Consider the following 16,077-nt stretch of genomic DNA (forward strand, 5'->3'; position numbering starts at 1 on the left):
CAGGTTTCTCTCCAGGCTTCTGCTCTAATGCAACACTCCACGTCTTTGGAGTTTTCCCTCTTTCAAGTATTACTGGGATTTTTTTTTTAAGCTACTTAAACAATAGCACTAACTTGACAAGCACCTGAGAGAGGCATGACTCTGATATCCAGTTAACGATCTGGTTTTTCTGTGGTAGGTACTCAATGTGGGGGCTGGTCCCTAGAGGAGTTTGCAGCCTCATCCTTATGTGGTCTAAGCTCAGCTCCTTCAGAAGCCACGATGCTTTCCCAGGCTATCCGCCTCAGTAGGTTTGGAAAGCCAGCTTTCACTTCCAATCTCCATAAACCATCAAAACCTGCCTCAAATACCCAGGAGCAATGCGGACACACTGTGCCCACAATCTTGGTTTCTATATGCCATTCTTCAATAAAAGGAACTGAAGCTCCTTGCAGAAATGCCTGATGGCAGGACTAGAGCAGAAGATGAGCCTGCTATATCTTCCGAAGTAGAGCTCAAAAGAAGTGACAGGGGATTATCAAAAGCACACTTGGAGACACGCCCAATGGCCATATCTGAAACATATGAGTAATCAAATATATTGTGCTAATAGGTTATAACCCACAGAATAAAATAAATGTCTGTGGATCCATATCAATATAAATAAATGATTCAATAAATAAATGGAGAAGGAAGAGCTCCTCCTTAGAGTAGAATCCCAATTAATAAATGCAGAAGGCATGATGGGAAGAGAAAATCTTTACCAAACATACTAGTTGCAGGCAAGAATCACTATGGATACTAATTTTGTTTTTCAAAAAGAAACAGAATATTTACATAGTCTCACAGTATCTCCCGACATACCCATTTACAAAGAGAAAAGTAACTTCATAGAGAAACCTGGCAAAGACCACTTTAATCAAGCGATCAAAGTTAATATCACCAGTAAAGAATACTGACATATACATCCTGATATCACGCACAAGACAGACCCAACATCACTTCTGTGGCTGTATAACAGAAGTGTTATAAGATAATAAAATAAATAATATAACAATAATATAACATAATATAATAAAAATGCATAACCTGAGTTTGACCATGAGGAAACATCAGACAAATCCAAACTGAAGGATTCTACAAAATAATTCATCAATCCTATTTAACAGTGTCCAGGTCATGAAAGACAAAGAAAGACTACGTTCTAGATTAGAGGAGACCAAAGAGATTTGAGGACTAAATGCAATCTAGTATCCTGAAATGGGTCATGGGCCAGAACTAAGACATCAGTAGGACAACAGATTAGTTAACTGTATGACAGCCATATAAATTTCCTGGTTCTGATAATTACATCATAGTTATGTAAGATGTTAACATTAGGAGAAGCTGGGTGTAGGATGTAAGGGAACCCGACATGCTATTTGTGCAACATGTGTCCCATCTAGTCACTCTGAAAAGCACCAGGGGCTGAGGCAACCAACACACGGTCTTGCCTCCTGATGAGCCCAATAACAGTGAAGCATAATTGGTTTGTGGCTGGGGGACATGGGGCAAAAAGTGCAGCCTCAGGAGCCACGTTGCACTTAAAACCCATCCTCTCTCAGTGCTCCTATGTAGAAAACTGGGGAAAGGGCCCTGCCAGCCTGAAAACTGGGGCTGGCAACAATGATCGCTCAGACACTGCTTCCCAACACCGCCGGCTGCCTACAGCCTTGGCCGCTTACATTCCCAGCAGCCTCACTCACATGAAACACAGCATTGCTGGACCACACAAATCCTGTAGCCCTCCACAGATGAAGCCAGGATGGCCACAACACACAGCACAGAATCTCACTATAAAACACTGTTAGGGGTGTGCCTGGGTGGCTCAGTCGGTTAAGCGTCCAGCTTTGGCTCAGGTCATGATCTCACAGTTCATGAGTTTGAGCCCCACGTCAGGCTCTGTGCTGCTCAGAGCCTGGAGCCTGATTTGGATTCTGTGTCTCCCTCTCTCTCTGCCCCTCCCATGCTCATGTGCGCTCACTCCCTCTCTCTCTCTCTCTCTCTCTCAAAAATAAACATTAAAAAAAATTTAAGGGGCGCCTGGGTGGCTCAGTCGGTTGAGCATCCGACTTCGGCTCAGGTCATGATCTCTCGGTCCGTGGGTTCGAGCCCCACGTCGGGGTCTGTGCTGACCGCTCAGAGCCTGGAGCCTGTTTCAGATTCTGTGTCTCCCTCTCTCTCTGACCCTCCCCTGTTCATGCTCTGTCTCTCCCTGTCTCAAAAATAAATAAAACATTTAAAAAAATTTTTAAAAACAAACAGAAAAAACACTGTTAAACGTCCTTGCTAAGAAAACACGTGACATTCTTACCCTGTGTTTGGTGAGAAGGATGAATCAAAGGTCAGCTTCAGTCCACGTGCAAGCTGAACAGAAAAGAAACGTGCCAGGTTTAGTCAAAGGCAGGGCAGCAGAATAAAACCATGTCTCTTCGCAGTGACCACCATTACCTGATCCTCCACAGTAATCTCTGTGCCTAATGTGTTGTCAGTGTTCCATTTCTCCGTAAATGTCAGACCGTATTCAGTCCATCTGTACTTGGTTTCCAGACTGCCCGTCACTTTGGTGGTCTCAGTGTTGGCAGAACCTGAGCTCGTAAATTCCTGTAAAGCAGAGAGAGAGTCACGGCCTGTTCCCCAGGGCTCCACTGAAGCATCCTAAATGGAACGGACTTTCCTCTATGCAAGAGGTGAGACCTGAATGTGTGGAGGCAAAGGCTACTTCTATAATTCAATTCAATATTTAAATACAGATGGGATTAAAGAGCCCTGTTAGTTAAAAGACTCTTATGGGGAATTCTCTGTCAAGAGACAGCTTCCTTCCGCCCTGGTAATACATCAGTCTGGACAGGAAGACAATCCCGCTTCCACAATACTTCCAGCCAAATACAGACCAAAACCGCTGAGCTCAAGATGACACTGGAGTACATCAACCCCAAAACGTCCTCCTTCCAACAATCCTCACACACACAGTCTAAAAGGGATTACTAATTTTTTTTTTTTTTTTTTTGATAATCAGGTGGCATTGAAAACAGCTCAATTTTAAAAAGAAACAAGGAGGGGCGCCTGGGTGGCTCAGTTGGTTGAGCGTCCAACTTCAGCTCAGGTCACGATCTCACGGTCCGTGGGTATGAGCCCCGCGTTGGGCTCTGGGTTGATGGCTCAGAGCCTGGAGCCTGCTTCTGATTCTGTGTCTCCCTCTCTCTCTCTGCCCCTCTCCCGTTCATGCTCTGTCTCTCTCTGTCTCAAAAATGAATAAATGTTAAAAAAAAAAAAATTTAAAAAGAAACAAGGAAAAATAAAACAGAGTTTATTAACTCAGTGAGTATTAACAGCTGCTAAACTAGGGACCTATCAGCAGCATGCCCCTGGACCACCCATCCCATACAGGATGCGATGAATGTGACAACCACAAACTGCCACAATCAAAAAGGTCCTTTCAGGGCACCTGGGGGGCTCAGTCAGTTAAGCGTCCAACTCTTGATTTGAGCTCAGGTCATGATCTCATGGCCGTGACATTGAGCCCCATATCAGGCTCCTTGCTGAGCATAGAGCCTGTTTAACATTCTCTCCTTCTCTCTCCCTCTGCCCCTTCCCGACTTATGTGCGCACTCTCTCTCTCTCTCAAAAAAATAAAAAATTTTAATTTATAAAAAGAAAAGGTCCTTTCATTGGACTCTGCCACCCAGGACACGGTAGTCATCCTCTCCACTGATCTACGATAAACCCCCACGCTCCGTGTCGGTCAGACAACTCACCAGTCCATTCTCAGATTTTGTCTTCAAATCGAGTTTGATTAAGCCAAATCCTAAAGAAAGAACATGGGAACTGTTAATAGGCTAAATAACTAGCTCGAGAGCAGCATCTCTGCCTCCCTTCTCCTGTTTCAAGATGCCGTGAGTGTGCAGGGTGCCTGTCTCCACTGCTGCCTGCCTACATGTGGAACTTTGGCTACCGAACAGTGGCTGTGCGCTCCCAGCAGAATGACAGGGAAAGGTACGGGACAGTGTGAGCACAGGCCTAAGGATGGGCAACACTTAGAAATTGCACTCCATGACCACGGCACACACAGAGCTGCTCCCACCTTTGGGAGAAGAAACCAGGGCGTCCACTTGTCTGCAGCGATTCGTAAGCCTGCCCTTACCAGGTGTACAAACCAACACTGCTTTATTAGGCATAGTAGGCTTGTCTTTTTTCCCCCCGACATCAAAGTTCTGAGAGTTGACCCACCCAGGTCTCCCGAACTGTGATGGGTAAAATCCCAAACATGCCAACCCAGCCCATTAGCTCCGAAACACTCACCATAACCCTTGGTGAAGACATCCCTGGCACATTTGCCAAGATCAGCATACGTGGGAGGCACAGCCATCTTCTGCTACAATAAAAGAATCACCAGAAGACACACATCAGTAATTAGGGAAATTAGTTTTCCATCAATAAAAATTATTAGCTATAATTAACCACCAATAAAAATCATCAGCACAGAGTCCCAGGCACTTTATTCTCCCAGGTGTGCACAGAGAAGCCTTGCTCTCTCGTGCCTCCTCATGTTGAGAGGTGGAGACACCCAGGTAAGTTCTGTCAACAGCAGACCAGCCTGCCTTTAGGCCTCTTCTTCCTTAGCACCCCCAGGACTGAGCACAAGTGCAGAATATAGCAGCAGTCGGTAAACATTTGCTGAATGAATTAACTGTCAAAGACAAATTCCCACGAGCCAGCTACTTTACTGAATCGCAGGACTCTTGCCAATAAAACATATCTTCTTACAAAATGTCGGCTGCTATGGCATTCAGTGTACTGAACAGAAATCAGAGCTTTTCAGGCCATCTTATTTTCCATATGGCTCTGATTTCATCCATTCCAACAAAATACTTACAGAGTACCTACTATGTGCCAGAATAAATGCAACTTTTCAAAAAACTTTATATTTCAGGGGACCCCATTTTTCTGAGTATCAGATTCCTCACAGAGAATACAGTAAAACCTAACAATTAGGCAACTCTTCACATGGAAGGAGATATAACCACATCCTCTCGCCCTGCCAAAAAAAAATAATTCAAACAAACATTTATTGAGCTACAATGTGACTTTGTTTTTTAAAGTACTACTTGAAATTGTTGCATATCACTAAGTCAACAAGCATTTATTAAACACCTCAGGGTTCAAGGAAGGCAAGTAATTCAGAGTCCTTTCCCTAAGGCCACACTGTGTCCCTGAGAGGCTGTATTCTGACGCATTACATACACAGAATTAAAATCCTAATCCAGGACAGCGCGAGCACACACGCGCGCGCACACACACACACACACACACACAGTGTGCTCCATCCAGGAGGAAAGGAGTCATGAGAAAGCACCATGATCTGCATCTTCTCCATTTCCCAAATTATCAGCCCTAATTAGCAGGAATCCAATTAACCCAAGGATGGTTCCATTAATTTTTAAAATATAGTATACCTAAATTTCCAAACTGAGCCTGCATATATCCCACCTGAGGTCACCAACATATGCACTCACACAAGCAAACACCTGCAAGGCATGTTCCTGGTAAGTGGGAACCCAATGAAAAATGTCTCAATCAGGGCACCTGGATGGCTCCGTCGGTTAAGAAAAATAGTTCAATCGGTCCCAGGCGAACAGCATCACCACAGGAAGCTGCATTCCTGACATAAGCTTTAACATCCTAGATGCTGCAAGGAGCCCACAGAAGCAATGAGTACGCTATAAAACAAACAACGACAAACTTCCACCACTTGAAGTAATAAAATTGTGGTCCAGGTCCTATGGTACTTTTTTCAGAGGTTCTGCTAATTCCGCCTCCATTCACTTTTTTGTCAGAGCAGAGTGGAGCAGCCCAGCGAGCTGTTTACGATCCTCTTTGTTGCTCTTGTTATCTCTTGCACGTGATCAGGCTGGAACCATGGACAGCTCAGTCCACATTAGGATCAGGGCACAAAGAGCATGGGGGAAGATCCATTTCAGGCTGTCCCCATTGGCTGTTTCAAGTCTGGGGACCCCCCCCCGACTTGTCCCCCTTCCACCCCAAGCGAACCTCACAGGCACATCCACCCCAGGGACACCCAAAGAAACCATTCACCAGGTCATGCAGAATACCCCCAGCCTAAGGCGTGGATATGTCTCAACCACAGATGGCCCTGGCCCCTCCGCAAACCTGCGTCAAAGGCTGAGGTGATGGAGCCCCAAGGAAACTTGCAGAATATCTCAGCAAAAGATCCAGAACATTCTCTACGGCCACCAGTGCCAACAGGTATCAGTGGACTGAGCACCCCTCTTCAGCGCTGCCCTTCCCCAGCTGGACTGCAAACTCAGCCCCAGGGTGAGGAAAGAGCAGTACAGTGGCAACCTCTCTGGGTCAGCCAAGACCTCCCTGTACCTCAGGGGCCAGGGCGTTCCAAAAAGTACCCTCTGTGGCTCTAGGACCCACCTCACCAGACACGAACAGCTTTCGCATCAGGGAAAAGCAGATCACTCATCATTTAATGTTCCCCAAATGCTCTCACTCATCACTAATCCCCCAAAAAAAGAACCAGCAAAACCACCTGTCAAAAAACACTCCACCACCGACAAACATCACCCTAAAGTACATGGCCACTAAGGAGATTACCATCCAAACACAAGGGAGCTGGGAGGGCAGAGGGAGCTTGGATGAGGCCAGGCTCTCCTTGTGGCTCCAGCTCGGCACCTGGCAGGGAAGATGCACAGGATCCCCCAGCTGAGCGGAGCCAAACCCACTCCTGGACCTGAGGAAACACCCACCCAGAAGCCAAGACGCTCCCTTCATCACAGGCCCACACCTGCTGTGCAACTGTAGCTTCCCCTAGGCTTTTGCTGCAGTCTTCTCTTTCCCCACCCAGTCGCCTCCTGCATTTATCTGACTGGACTGTGGCAAGGCCTGAGGCAGTGTGCCTCTGAAAAGCTCCGCTTTCTTACAACTGCCAACAGCGCCTAGAAAATGCCCATTTTTACACAGTTCTCAGCACCCGCTGCAAAAATCATCTTCTTGTAGAAATGATTTCCATTCATGTTTTCTCAGGCCGGGACCAGGGGGTGTGAAAGAGACCTCAGCATCCTGCTTTCTCATTTAATACGCTGCATGTGCTGATTCTAAGGCTGAACCCTGACCCCCTGGCCCCTACCTCCGCCTAGATCAGCTCCAAATCGCTCCAAATCGCTCACCATCTGTCTTGGTGGCATCCACCCCATGTGCCTTCAGAAGCCCAGCCTCTAGAGTCCGAGCGTGAGGCGGGGCACTTTGACACAGGAAAGCAGCCAGCCCTGGACAGATGGGAATCAGAAGCCGGCCTGGGTGAAGGCTTCAATGCAGAGCCTGCGAGCATGGTTCCCAAGGATAAGTGGAACATGAGGGACGGACAGGACTGGACTGAGCAGACCTTCCCACAGTCACTGATGACTTTGACAAGGATCAGTAAGTCACAGTGGGAGACAGGAGTCCCTTGTTTCCCTCCACTGCCTGTTCGCCTACCTACCCAACCATTCGCTGGCTGACCTTGAACGGATTATGCAAGCTCCACTCCAGCCGAGGAACGAAAATCCAGCCCATAGTGGAAACTCAGAGCGGAGAGATAGTATATCGCCCAGAACAGTCTGCATAACACTTACATAACCTCCACCTTGGGGGGACATATCTTCCTTGACTCATCAGTTGCCTGTCAGTGACAGCTGCTCTGCTTCCAGCGCCCCCACCACACCCACAAGTGCACACCTACCCCCAACTCACACCCTTGAACTCAAAGCAGCCCGGAGCCTGTCATGCATAAATTTATCCAAAATATGTAAAAAGCTATGTGTCAAAGATGACAAGCCCTGGCAAGTAGCAGGTATTCAATATAAAGGTCTGTTTAATGAGAAAATGTGCAAGGAGCATGAAAGTATGTTTATAGTAGAAGGAAAAAAATAGAAACTTAGTATCTGACAAGAATCTAAGCAAACGGCGATGTAACCAAGCAGCAGGAGCGCCCTCTACAGGGAGGCTGCAGCACCGCCAGGAATGGGGGGGTGGAGACAGCCACAACTAGTACCCTCTCCACCCGCCTTGGCCTAAGGAGAACTCAACTCAGGCTGAGGAGACCAGCGGGCTTCAGAAGGGAGCAGGGCCACTTACTACTTCAGAACAAGGTGTGGACTTTAAGGGCCTCAGGGAGCCACTGTAGAGTGAATGACACACCTGTGTTTGAAAGGCTCACTCAACAAACAAATCAGCAAAAATGCAAATGAAAATATCCACTGTTGGTGTGGAAAATGGTCACCCCTGTTCATGCCAGCATAGGACAGCCCCTTTGGAGACAACTACTGGCCAATGCGTAAGTGGGCATGCATTAACCTAGAGACAATTCGACTGCTAGGAACCCAGCCAAGGTCCCCAGAGAGGAGCACACGAGGATGCTCACTGCAGCATTAGTTCTGTAACACAGGCCAGAAGAAATCTAAATGTCCACCAATGGGGAAATGAATGAAAATTAAGGTACTTACAAAAACTAAAGAGCACCATGTGGTAATCAAAAAGAATGAGGTAGATTTATGCAAGGTGCCATAGAAAGCTATCTTTGACACATGGCTGACCCTTGAAAAACACAGATTTGAACTTTGCAAGTCTACTTATATGTTGGATCTTTTTCAATAAATACAATACTGTAAATGTATTTTCTCTTCCTTATGATTTCGTTAATAGTATATTTTCTCTAGGGGCACCTGGGTGACTCAGTCAGTTAAGCGTCCAGGTTCAGCTCAGGTCATGATCTTGCAGTTTGTGAGTTCAAGTCCCGCATCAAGCTCTGGGCTGACAGCTCGCAGCCTGGAGCCTGCTTCGGATTCTGTGTCTCTCTCCTTTCTGCCTCTCCCCTGCTCATGCTCTCTCTGTCTCTCAAAAATAAATAAACATTAAAAAAAATTTTTTTAAGAGTTCTTTTCAAAAGTAGTAATATTTTTACCTAGCTTACTCTATTGTAAGAATACAATATATAATATATATGTATATATAACATACAAAATATGTGTTAATTGACTGTATAATATCAATAAAACTTGAGGTGAACAGTAGTAGTCAAATTGGGAGGGAGTCAAAAATTAGAGAAGGATTTTCAACTGCATGAGGAGTAAGCACCCCTAACCCCCACAGTGCTCAAGGGCCAACTGTAGTTCAATGCACAAAGCAAGTCACAGAAAATGTATAATTCTGCATTATTAGAGGAAAACCCTTTCACATACATGTTTATGCGCTCACACATTTGTGAATGATGGGAAAGCATGTAGGAAGGCTACAAGCCCATCTGTACATTGTGGCTGACTGGGAGCTGCTTCTGGAAACGAGGGGGGTTTAGGAAAGGAGCAGAGTTAAAATAGGATTTTCATTTCTTATTCCACTTTATTAAAGTTGTTTGTACATACTGACAACTTTTTTAAGGACATAAAATTTAAAAACCCAACCAACGTGTCTGAAACTGAGCTACGCTGCCTTCCCGATGCCACAATAAGCCACATTCTAACAGACTGCTGCAATAGAGGTGCCAGAAGGAAAAGGCCACGTGGGAAGTATCTATCCGGGTTCCAAGAACAGAGTCCAACTACACTGAGATGGCAGGGGTAACAGGCAGGGCCTGCAGGGGGAACATTCTACTCCCAGATGACCACTTGTGGCTCTGGCCACCCTGCCCAGGAGGCAGGAGTAGGGCAGGGCTCCCTAACTTTAATGTGCATGAGAACGGCCTGAAGCACTTGTTCAAAAGCCTCCTTCCCCCCCTCTTAGCCTTTCGCAGCCTCAGAAACAGGCAGGAAAGCACTTCTGGCGGCAGAGGTAGAATCCTGGCACAGGAGCCGTGGTACCCTCAAAGAGCTAACAACCACTGCAGTGGGGGACACAGGGAGCAGGGTGGCCTTAAGTTCCCAAGACTCAGTCTTGTGAGCAAGGTGACACCTAATGGATTAAGAGACACCATCTTCAAGGGCAAGGGTACAACAGCACTAGGACGCAAACACCAGGAACCACCCTGCCACGGCATGTCACAGCCCAACTGGGTGCCCAGGCAGCAAGGCACAGTGACTATGAGAAGGAGCTACGAGCCTGGCAGAGGATTTGCCAGCACCAGCCTTTACTAGCTGTGTAACTTTGGACAAGCCACTGATAACTTACACTCCCAGGGTCTCATTTTGCTCACCTATAAAATGGGGCTAACACTAGTGCCTTTCTACCAGAACTACTGCAAAGATTAAGTAAGTTAGGTAGGCAGAGCACGTAGGAGTATCTGGCACACGGTGAGGGCTCCATAAATGGCAGTGCTAATCACAGTCCATTATTCTGGATATTCTCTGTCCCTTCAGATCCATTTTTCTCCTCCATCCTGCTCTGTGACCCAAGAGCTGATCACTATGGACTGCTATCAAAGGCTATGTATCGTTGGTTTTGGCCAACAGGAGGCACCAGCAGAAGATGGGAGAGAGAGGCTGGAGTACTCATTTCCCAAGCTCCCTCCCTGCTGGGCCTCAGGTGGGCAGTGACTGCTTTCCAAGGCCACAGCTCCTGCCAAGGAGCTCCACACTCTGCTCACACCTTTGCAAATGGCCCCTTCATTATGCTTTCTTTTATCACCCCATGTAAGTGTGCAACTGATTCGTGCAAGGCCCCTGACCAAGAGGGCAGTCACCTTCACCACCATCACCATCACCATGACCATCCTGGATTTCCCTTAGAAAGGGAAAATTGTAGGAAAGCCTTTGGTTCTGCTGTTTCTCTAACATCATTTGAGGTGGTTTGTCTGAGCAGAACTGGGCCAGCACATAGGAGGAGCACCAGACCAGCCAGGGATTAGAACAAAAGCACCTCCCCCTAACTCTGGGGACCAGGAAAAGCAACTTCCCCAGCAGGAGGTTAGCCCAGCTCTGAAAACCAATATATCAAGCCAACACCATCCGAAGCCTCCTCACACCCCTATCCCTATCTCACGGAAAAGGCAGCCCCTGGTTATGTCTACCGGATGCTGGCAAAGCCGGTGACCTGTGCTCTGAAGCAAGTCTGTGCTCCCAGTACAGCTGCCCTCCCCTCCTACTCCACGAGAGGCTCACACCGGGGAGCCCGGCTTCCTAGGCATTGCTTCTATTTTAAAACACTCTGGGAGCTAGGCCACCACCAGCACAGCCTTCCATAAGAAGCCGCAAGGGAATGTAACTGACTTGGGGGCAGCCTGCAGGCCCACCCACCCATCAAGGGAAGAAAAGCCTGGGCTGGCAGGCAGCATGGCAAGGTCTGGGTCCCAGGTGCACCCAGGGCTCCTGTCTGACCTCAGACACCTCACATTTCCTGGAAACTCGCTGCCTGGCTTGACCCAGTGGGGTTTAAATAGACAGTGCTTGGGCAAGTAGATTTGAGAGTCAAGCAGCCCTGAGTTCCAATACCACTCCACGACTCTCCAGATATGGGACCCAGGGCAAGTCACAATGTATATGCATCTCACGTTTCTTCAGCTCAAATATGGGGAAAGAGTATCTGTCTCAGCATCACCGTGAGGACTGCTAATATGAAATACTTAATACAGTGACTGGTACGTGGTAAGTACACAATGACCAGAGAGAGGATTTTATTACAGGTTTACATTTTATAGATTTCTTAGTATAATTACCGCTGCTGTGCAGGTTATCAAAAGGCCACCCTCAACCACAAGGTCCAGAGTCCTCCCTGACCACATGAGGTACTCTTGAGCTGAATATTGTCCAGGTAAGTCCTGGAAGAATGTCTCCTACCTCATCCCAGTAAAAACTGACCTTTCTCCTGATAGACACCCAGTGTCACTGTCCTTGCAACAAGGAGGAGTGACTCCACTGATTACAATCCACTGCCAGGCAGCCTACACACAGCCATACACACGTTCACTCTGCTCAGCGTGAAAGGAGAACAGTTCCCCTCTGAACAGCAAATTCGACCTTTCAAATGCGTCCACATCTATTAGCTGGTGGCAATGGCCCCTTGCCGTGGCAACTTCAGTGTGGAATCACCAGCACTAGAACTAGCCAGACCAGGTCCCGAATCCCAACTCTGGGCTCCAGCCTCCCGACCCATGAACAAGAGTGCCTCTCTCCCAGGGTTTGCAGGATGGTAGATTCAACGTCACACATACGTTAAGCCCCCGCAGAAGGGTGCTGAGCAGGCCCTCAATGAAGACTGACTGTGACGATGATGATGATGATGGTCACACTTTTATAAAGGAGACACTGAGGAACAAGACAGTGAGTTGACCTGTACTCAATCCTGTGGCTCTTGTCAGAGCTGTGTTGTGAGCTCAATCTGCTCCCCAGGACTGTTTCCAGGACAGTTCTGGATAAAGGGCTTAGAAGCCCACTCACCCTCACCTCCCTGACAGCAAGCAGTAAAATGGAGGATTGTGCCCAGGCCCAGCAGAGGACCCCATTGCTCACTTTTCCTCAGTGGATACCAGAGGAGTCTGTGAGGAGCCCAAGGCCACAGACTCTCTGAGTTCCCTGAGGGGCTGTCTGCAGGTTTGGGCTGGCTCTCTCTCTCTCTCTCACACACACACACACACACACACACACATCTCCCCCAGTCACCACCACCAACGATGTCAGACCATTAAAATTCCATCAAGGGCAAAGTGAACTGCAGTGCCTTGGGAGCATCTCATCAGTAAAGATGGGGGGGGGGGGGTCAATGTCCCTCATTACCACCAGCTTGAAGGTTACTGTCCACATCTGCCCAGGGTCCAGCAGGACCGGCAGCCCACAGGCAACTCCTCACTATATGGTCTCCCGGAGCCCCTGTGTTTGTGTCTACAGACAGCCCTTGCCTCTACCCAACAGAATAAAAATATAGAAATAAAACTAAGCAATCAACTGAGAGCAGTACCCCCCTCCCCAAGGTCAAGCATTTTATTCAGAACAACTCCAGCAGAAGTTATCGACCCACCCACCACCCACCATCAGAGAAGGGAAAAGCACTTAGGAGAATCCCATTCACCCTGGTCGCCCTCCCCTGCAGGCCCAGAAACACCAGTTCTACAACTTTCCCACAGGACCTGGAAAGTCACAGAATGAAGATAGCACGTTTAAAGCAGTTATGTCAAATTGGGAAACAGTTTTGCGTCTCAGCGCTCTAGGGCTGTACTTTCCGCAGGAGCTCTTTAAACAGACGTGACCCTCTGCTAAGCAAGACTATTTTCTGGAAGTGAGTGAGATAGATGTGTGTGTCCCTCAGAAAGGATGTCCAAGATCAAGAGAATATGGTCCGGGGCTGCAGCCACTACATACGCCCATTCAATAACTTCACAAATACGTAATGAGCAACTACTAGAAGACATATGCTGCAATGGTAAAAAAACAAAAAACAAAAAACAAAAAAACAAAAACCACAACTATCCTCCTATCAGTAAGGGTAAGTTGACTCTTAGATAAAAAGGAAGAGCACATTTACCCCCACAGACCCTTCTCAAGTACCTACTGTGTGCCAAATGGCACCACCCCAGGCAATGAAAACAAAGCTGCAAAGGGCTTAAGCCTAACCCTGTAGAACTCATTCCAGAGCTGGGGTGGAGAAACAAGGCAAGCCCTGGGCAGCCTGCCCTGGCCTTGCCAACAGCACATTAGGCAAAGTAGGGGCCCATTCTCTACCTCCTCTGCGGAGGTAAGGCTGGTCAGGGTGATGGAGACCTCAGGTGAAACCTTCCCTCAGGTCTGCATGCACTTCCTACTTCAACCTGACCTTGTCCATAAACTTAAAGAATTTTTCATTAATGATCATGGAAGTTACTCAATGCCTGGCACACAAGTGTTTAGTAATAACGTTTAAAATAACAGGGGCTGTATTTATTAAACGTTTTCCAGAACACCAAGTGGAGTAGAATGGTCTACAGAGGATGGGCTAAATCCTCCCCAAAAGCCTCAAGTGTCAAGGTTTCTACTGAAGGTTTGGCGTTAATCAACTCATATCATTCTTCCCAAAGATGAATGGCCGCTACAAGGAGAGCTACAATTGCTCCTACTGTACAGATGAGAAAACTTAGGCTTCGTATCGCCCCGGCTGTGTGACCTTGGGCAAGTCACTAGGATTGCAGCCCTGAAATCCAAGGGCTCCAACCAGTTTCGTGAAGGCACAGACGCACTCGGTGAATGAATGAGCAACCGAACCAGGATCTCTCCTAAGGCCAAGGAGGCCACATCCGCTCCCTGCAGGGCGTCCTTTCCCAAGGCCGAGCCTACTGCACAGGCTCCTGCGGCCTAAGTCGACTCTCAGCTTCTCGTTCCGCCCGGTAGGGAGCTGGCACGCGCGGAACAGCGCCGGGCGCCAGCTTCTCCGGGCGTGGACCAGACAGGCCGGACAGGGCGTGTGGGGCTGGGAGCGAGGGACCGCGGTCGTCACAGGAACTCATGCCGGCGGCGACAGCGTGGCCCGCACAGATCCGTGCGCCCAGCCCGGTGAGTGTGGGGGCAGGCGGTTCCCCGCCCGACCCGCGCTGGCGGGATCGAGGGCCAGAGGGCGCCGCCGGGAAAGGTCACCTAGACCTGCAGCCGGCCAGGCCTTCACGCGGCGGCCCGTGCCCTTCCGCCCGCAGGTCCCCGAAGGATCGAGTCCCAGCCGCAGGCGCCCCCGGATGTCCGGCCTCCCGCTCCCGCGCCCCGGCCCGCTTGCCGCCAGCCTGTGCGGCCTGCTCTGCGCGGGGAGCTCCCGCTCGGCCCCTGGGGCCCGGTCCTCAACCCCTCGCCCACGACCGCTCCTCCCCCCACCTCCTGCTCAGCTCCCCAGGGCAGGGCCCGCGACCCCAGGCGCCGGCAGATCGCGGGCCCATGTCCGCAGCGCCTACCTCGGGGGCGGTGGCGGCGGGCTCGGCGGCTGCTACCGCGGGGGCTGCAGCGCGAGGAACGGAGAGCAGCGGCGGGGCCGAGGGCGGGACAGCGCGGACGGCGGCGGCGCGGACCCGCCCCGACCCTGCGCGCCTGGCCTGGCGAGCTCCGCCCCTGGGCCCGCCCCGGACACCGCCCAGGCCTGGGCCCGGGTCCCCAACCAGCTCCCGGCCAGAACCATTACCTTCCTGCGACCTCAGTGCCCACCGCGGACGCGTGTGCCCGCGGGCGTGTGCGGGCACGCGTGGGTGCTGCGTGCGCCCGGACACGGGGCCGAGGAGGCGTGGGGCTGACGTGTACAAGATGTGTGCGTGCGCGGGGACACGCGTGCCAGCCGCCCACGGGAGCCAGTTTTGGCTGGAAACGCGCCAGGTTGAAGCCCGCGTTGGGGGGGGAGGGGGGCTTCCGGTTCTCTTAGCCGTGGCCCGGGGCCTCCTGCGCTAATGGAAGACGCACGGGATCCTGGGCCCCCAACCGGTTCTCGGGGCTGAGAGACAACGGCCCACCCCCAAGTGATGATGTGGCGTGCGGTGCCGGACCAGGACCTAGCCCGGTTCGACTAGTTGATCCCCGGAACCCCCACCTCGGCAAAGCCCGCGCGGGTTGTTAAATCGGGCTCCGAGCCCCCGGGGGCGGTCCCTGGAGCGGAAGGTGGGAGGGACTGGGCGCTGGAGGCGCCGCGGATACGGAGGAGCAGCCACGACTGTCGCCACCCCCCCCACCCCACCCCACCCCCGCCCCGCTCCCGGCCCTGGGCTCCCAACCCAGTGTTTCCCGCGCCCCCGACACTTCCTCGCGCCTCTCCAGGCTCGCCGGAACCTTGCGGCCGTCGTGGGCGCAGCCCTGGGAAAACTCCCCTGTGCGCGGAGTTTGCGCTCCACATTAGCAGTTTTCCCCTGCAGCGAAGCAGCTAGTAGCCATTTTCGGAGCATTTGAGAAGTGAAAAAAGTAAATTGCGTTTTGCCAGAATGTCCCCTGCTGGGTCTGACAGCGCGCAGACGTTACGCAGGTTCCGGCCAGTGGAGGGCCCCTGGGGGAACCTGGGGCCTGCCTCCCCGCGGAGCTCGGTGAAAGCGTGTGTCGTCTCCGCGTTAGGCCTTAAGTGGGTGGTTTCCTTCACCAAGAATTACCACTGAGTGTCCCCAGGTATTAAACAATTCGTGGCTGGATGAAGCTTCTG

At 50.3% G+C, this 16,077-nt stretch overlaps 1 protein-coding gene across 1 annotated transcript in view; it reads right to left on the reverse strand.

Annotated features, from left to right (window-relative positions):
* VDAC1 (voltage dependent anion channel 1) overlaps window positions 1–14,946 on the reverse strand; it is a 27,800-nt gene extending 12,854 nt beyond the window's left edge. Inside the window, exons 1-5 of the mRNA XM_030318126.2 lie at window positions 14,858–14,946; window positions 4,321–4,393; window positions 3,777–3,826; window positions 2,470–2,622; window positions 2,333–2,385 (exon numbers count right to left, since the gene is read on the reverse strand). Of these exons, the coding sequence (XP_030173986.1) occupies window positions 2,333–2,385; window positions 2,470–2,622; window positions 3,777–3,826; window positions 4,321–4,387 (323 nt within the window). The 5' untranslated portion in view covers window positions 4,388–4,393; window positions 14,858–14,946. The remainder of the gene's footprint in view (window positions 1–2,332; window positions 2,386–2,469; window positions 2,623–3,776; window positions 3,827–4,320; window positions 4,394–14,857) is intronic.
* Between the last annotated feature and the right edge of the window lie 1,131 nt (window positions 14,947–16,077).

This window comes from Lynx canadensis, chromosome A1 (genome assembly GCF_007474595.2).
Source record: "Lynx canadensis isolate LIC74 chromosome A1, mLynCan4.pri.v2, whole genome shotgun sequence".
NCBI lineage: Eukaryota > Metazoa > Chordata > Mammalia > Carnivora > Felidae > Lynx > Lynx canadensis.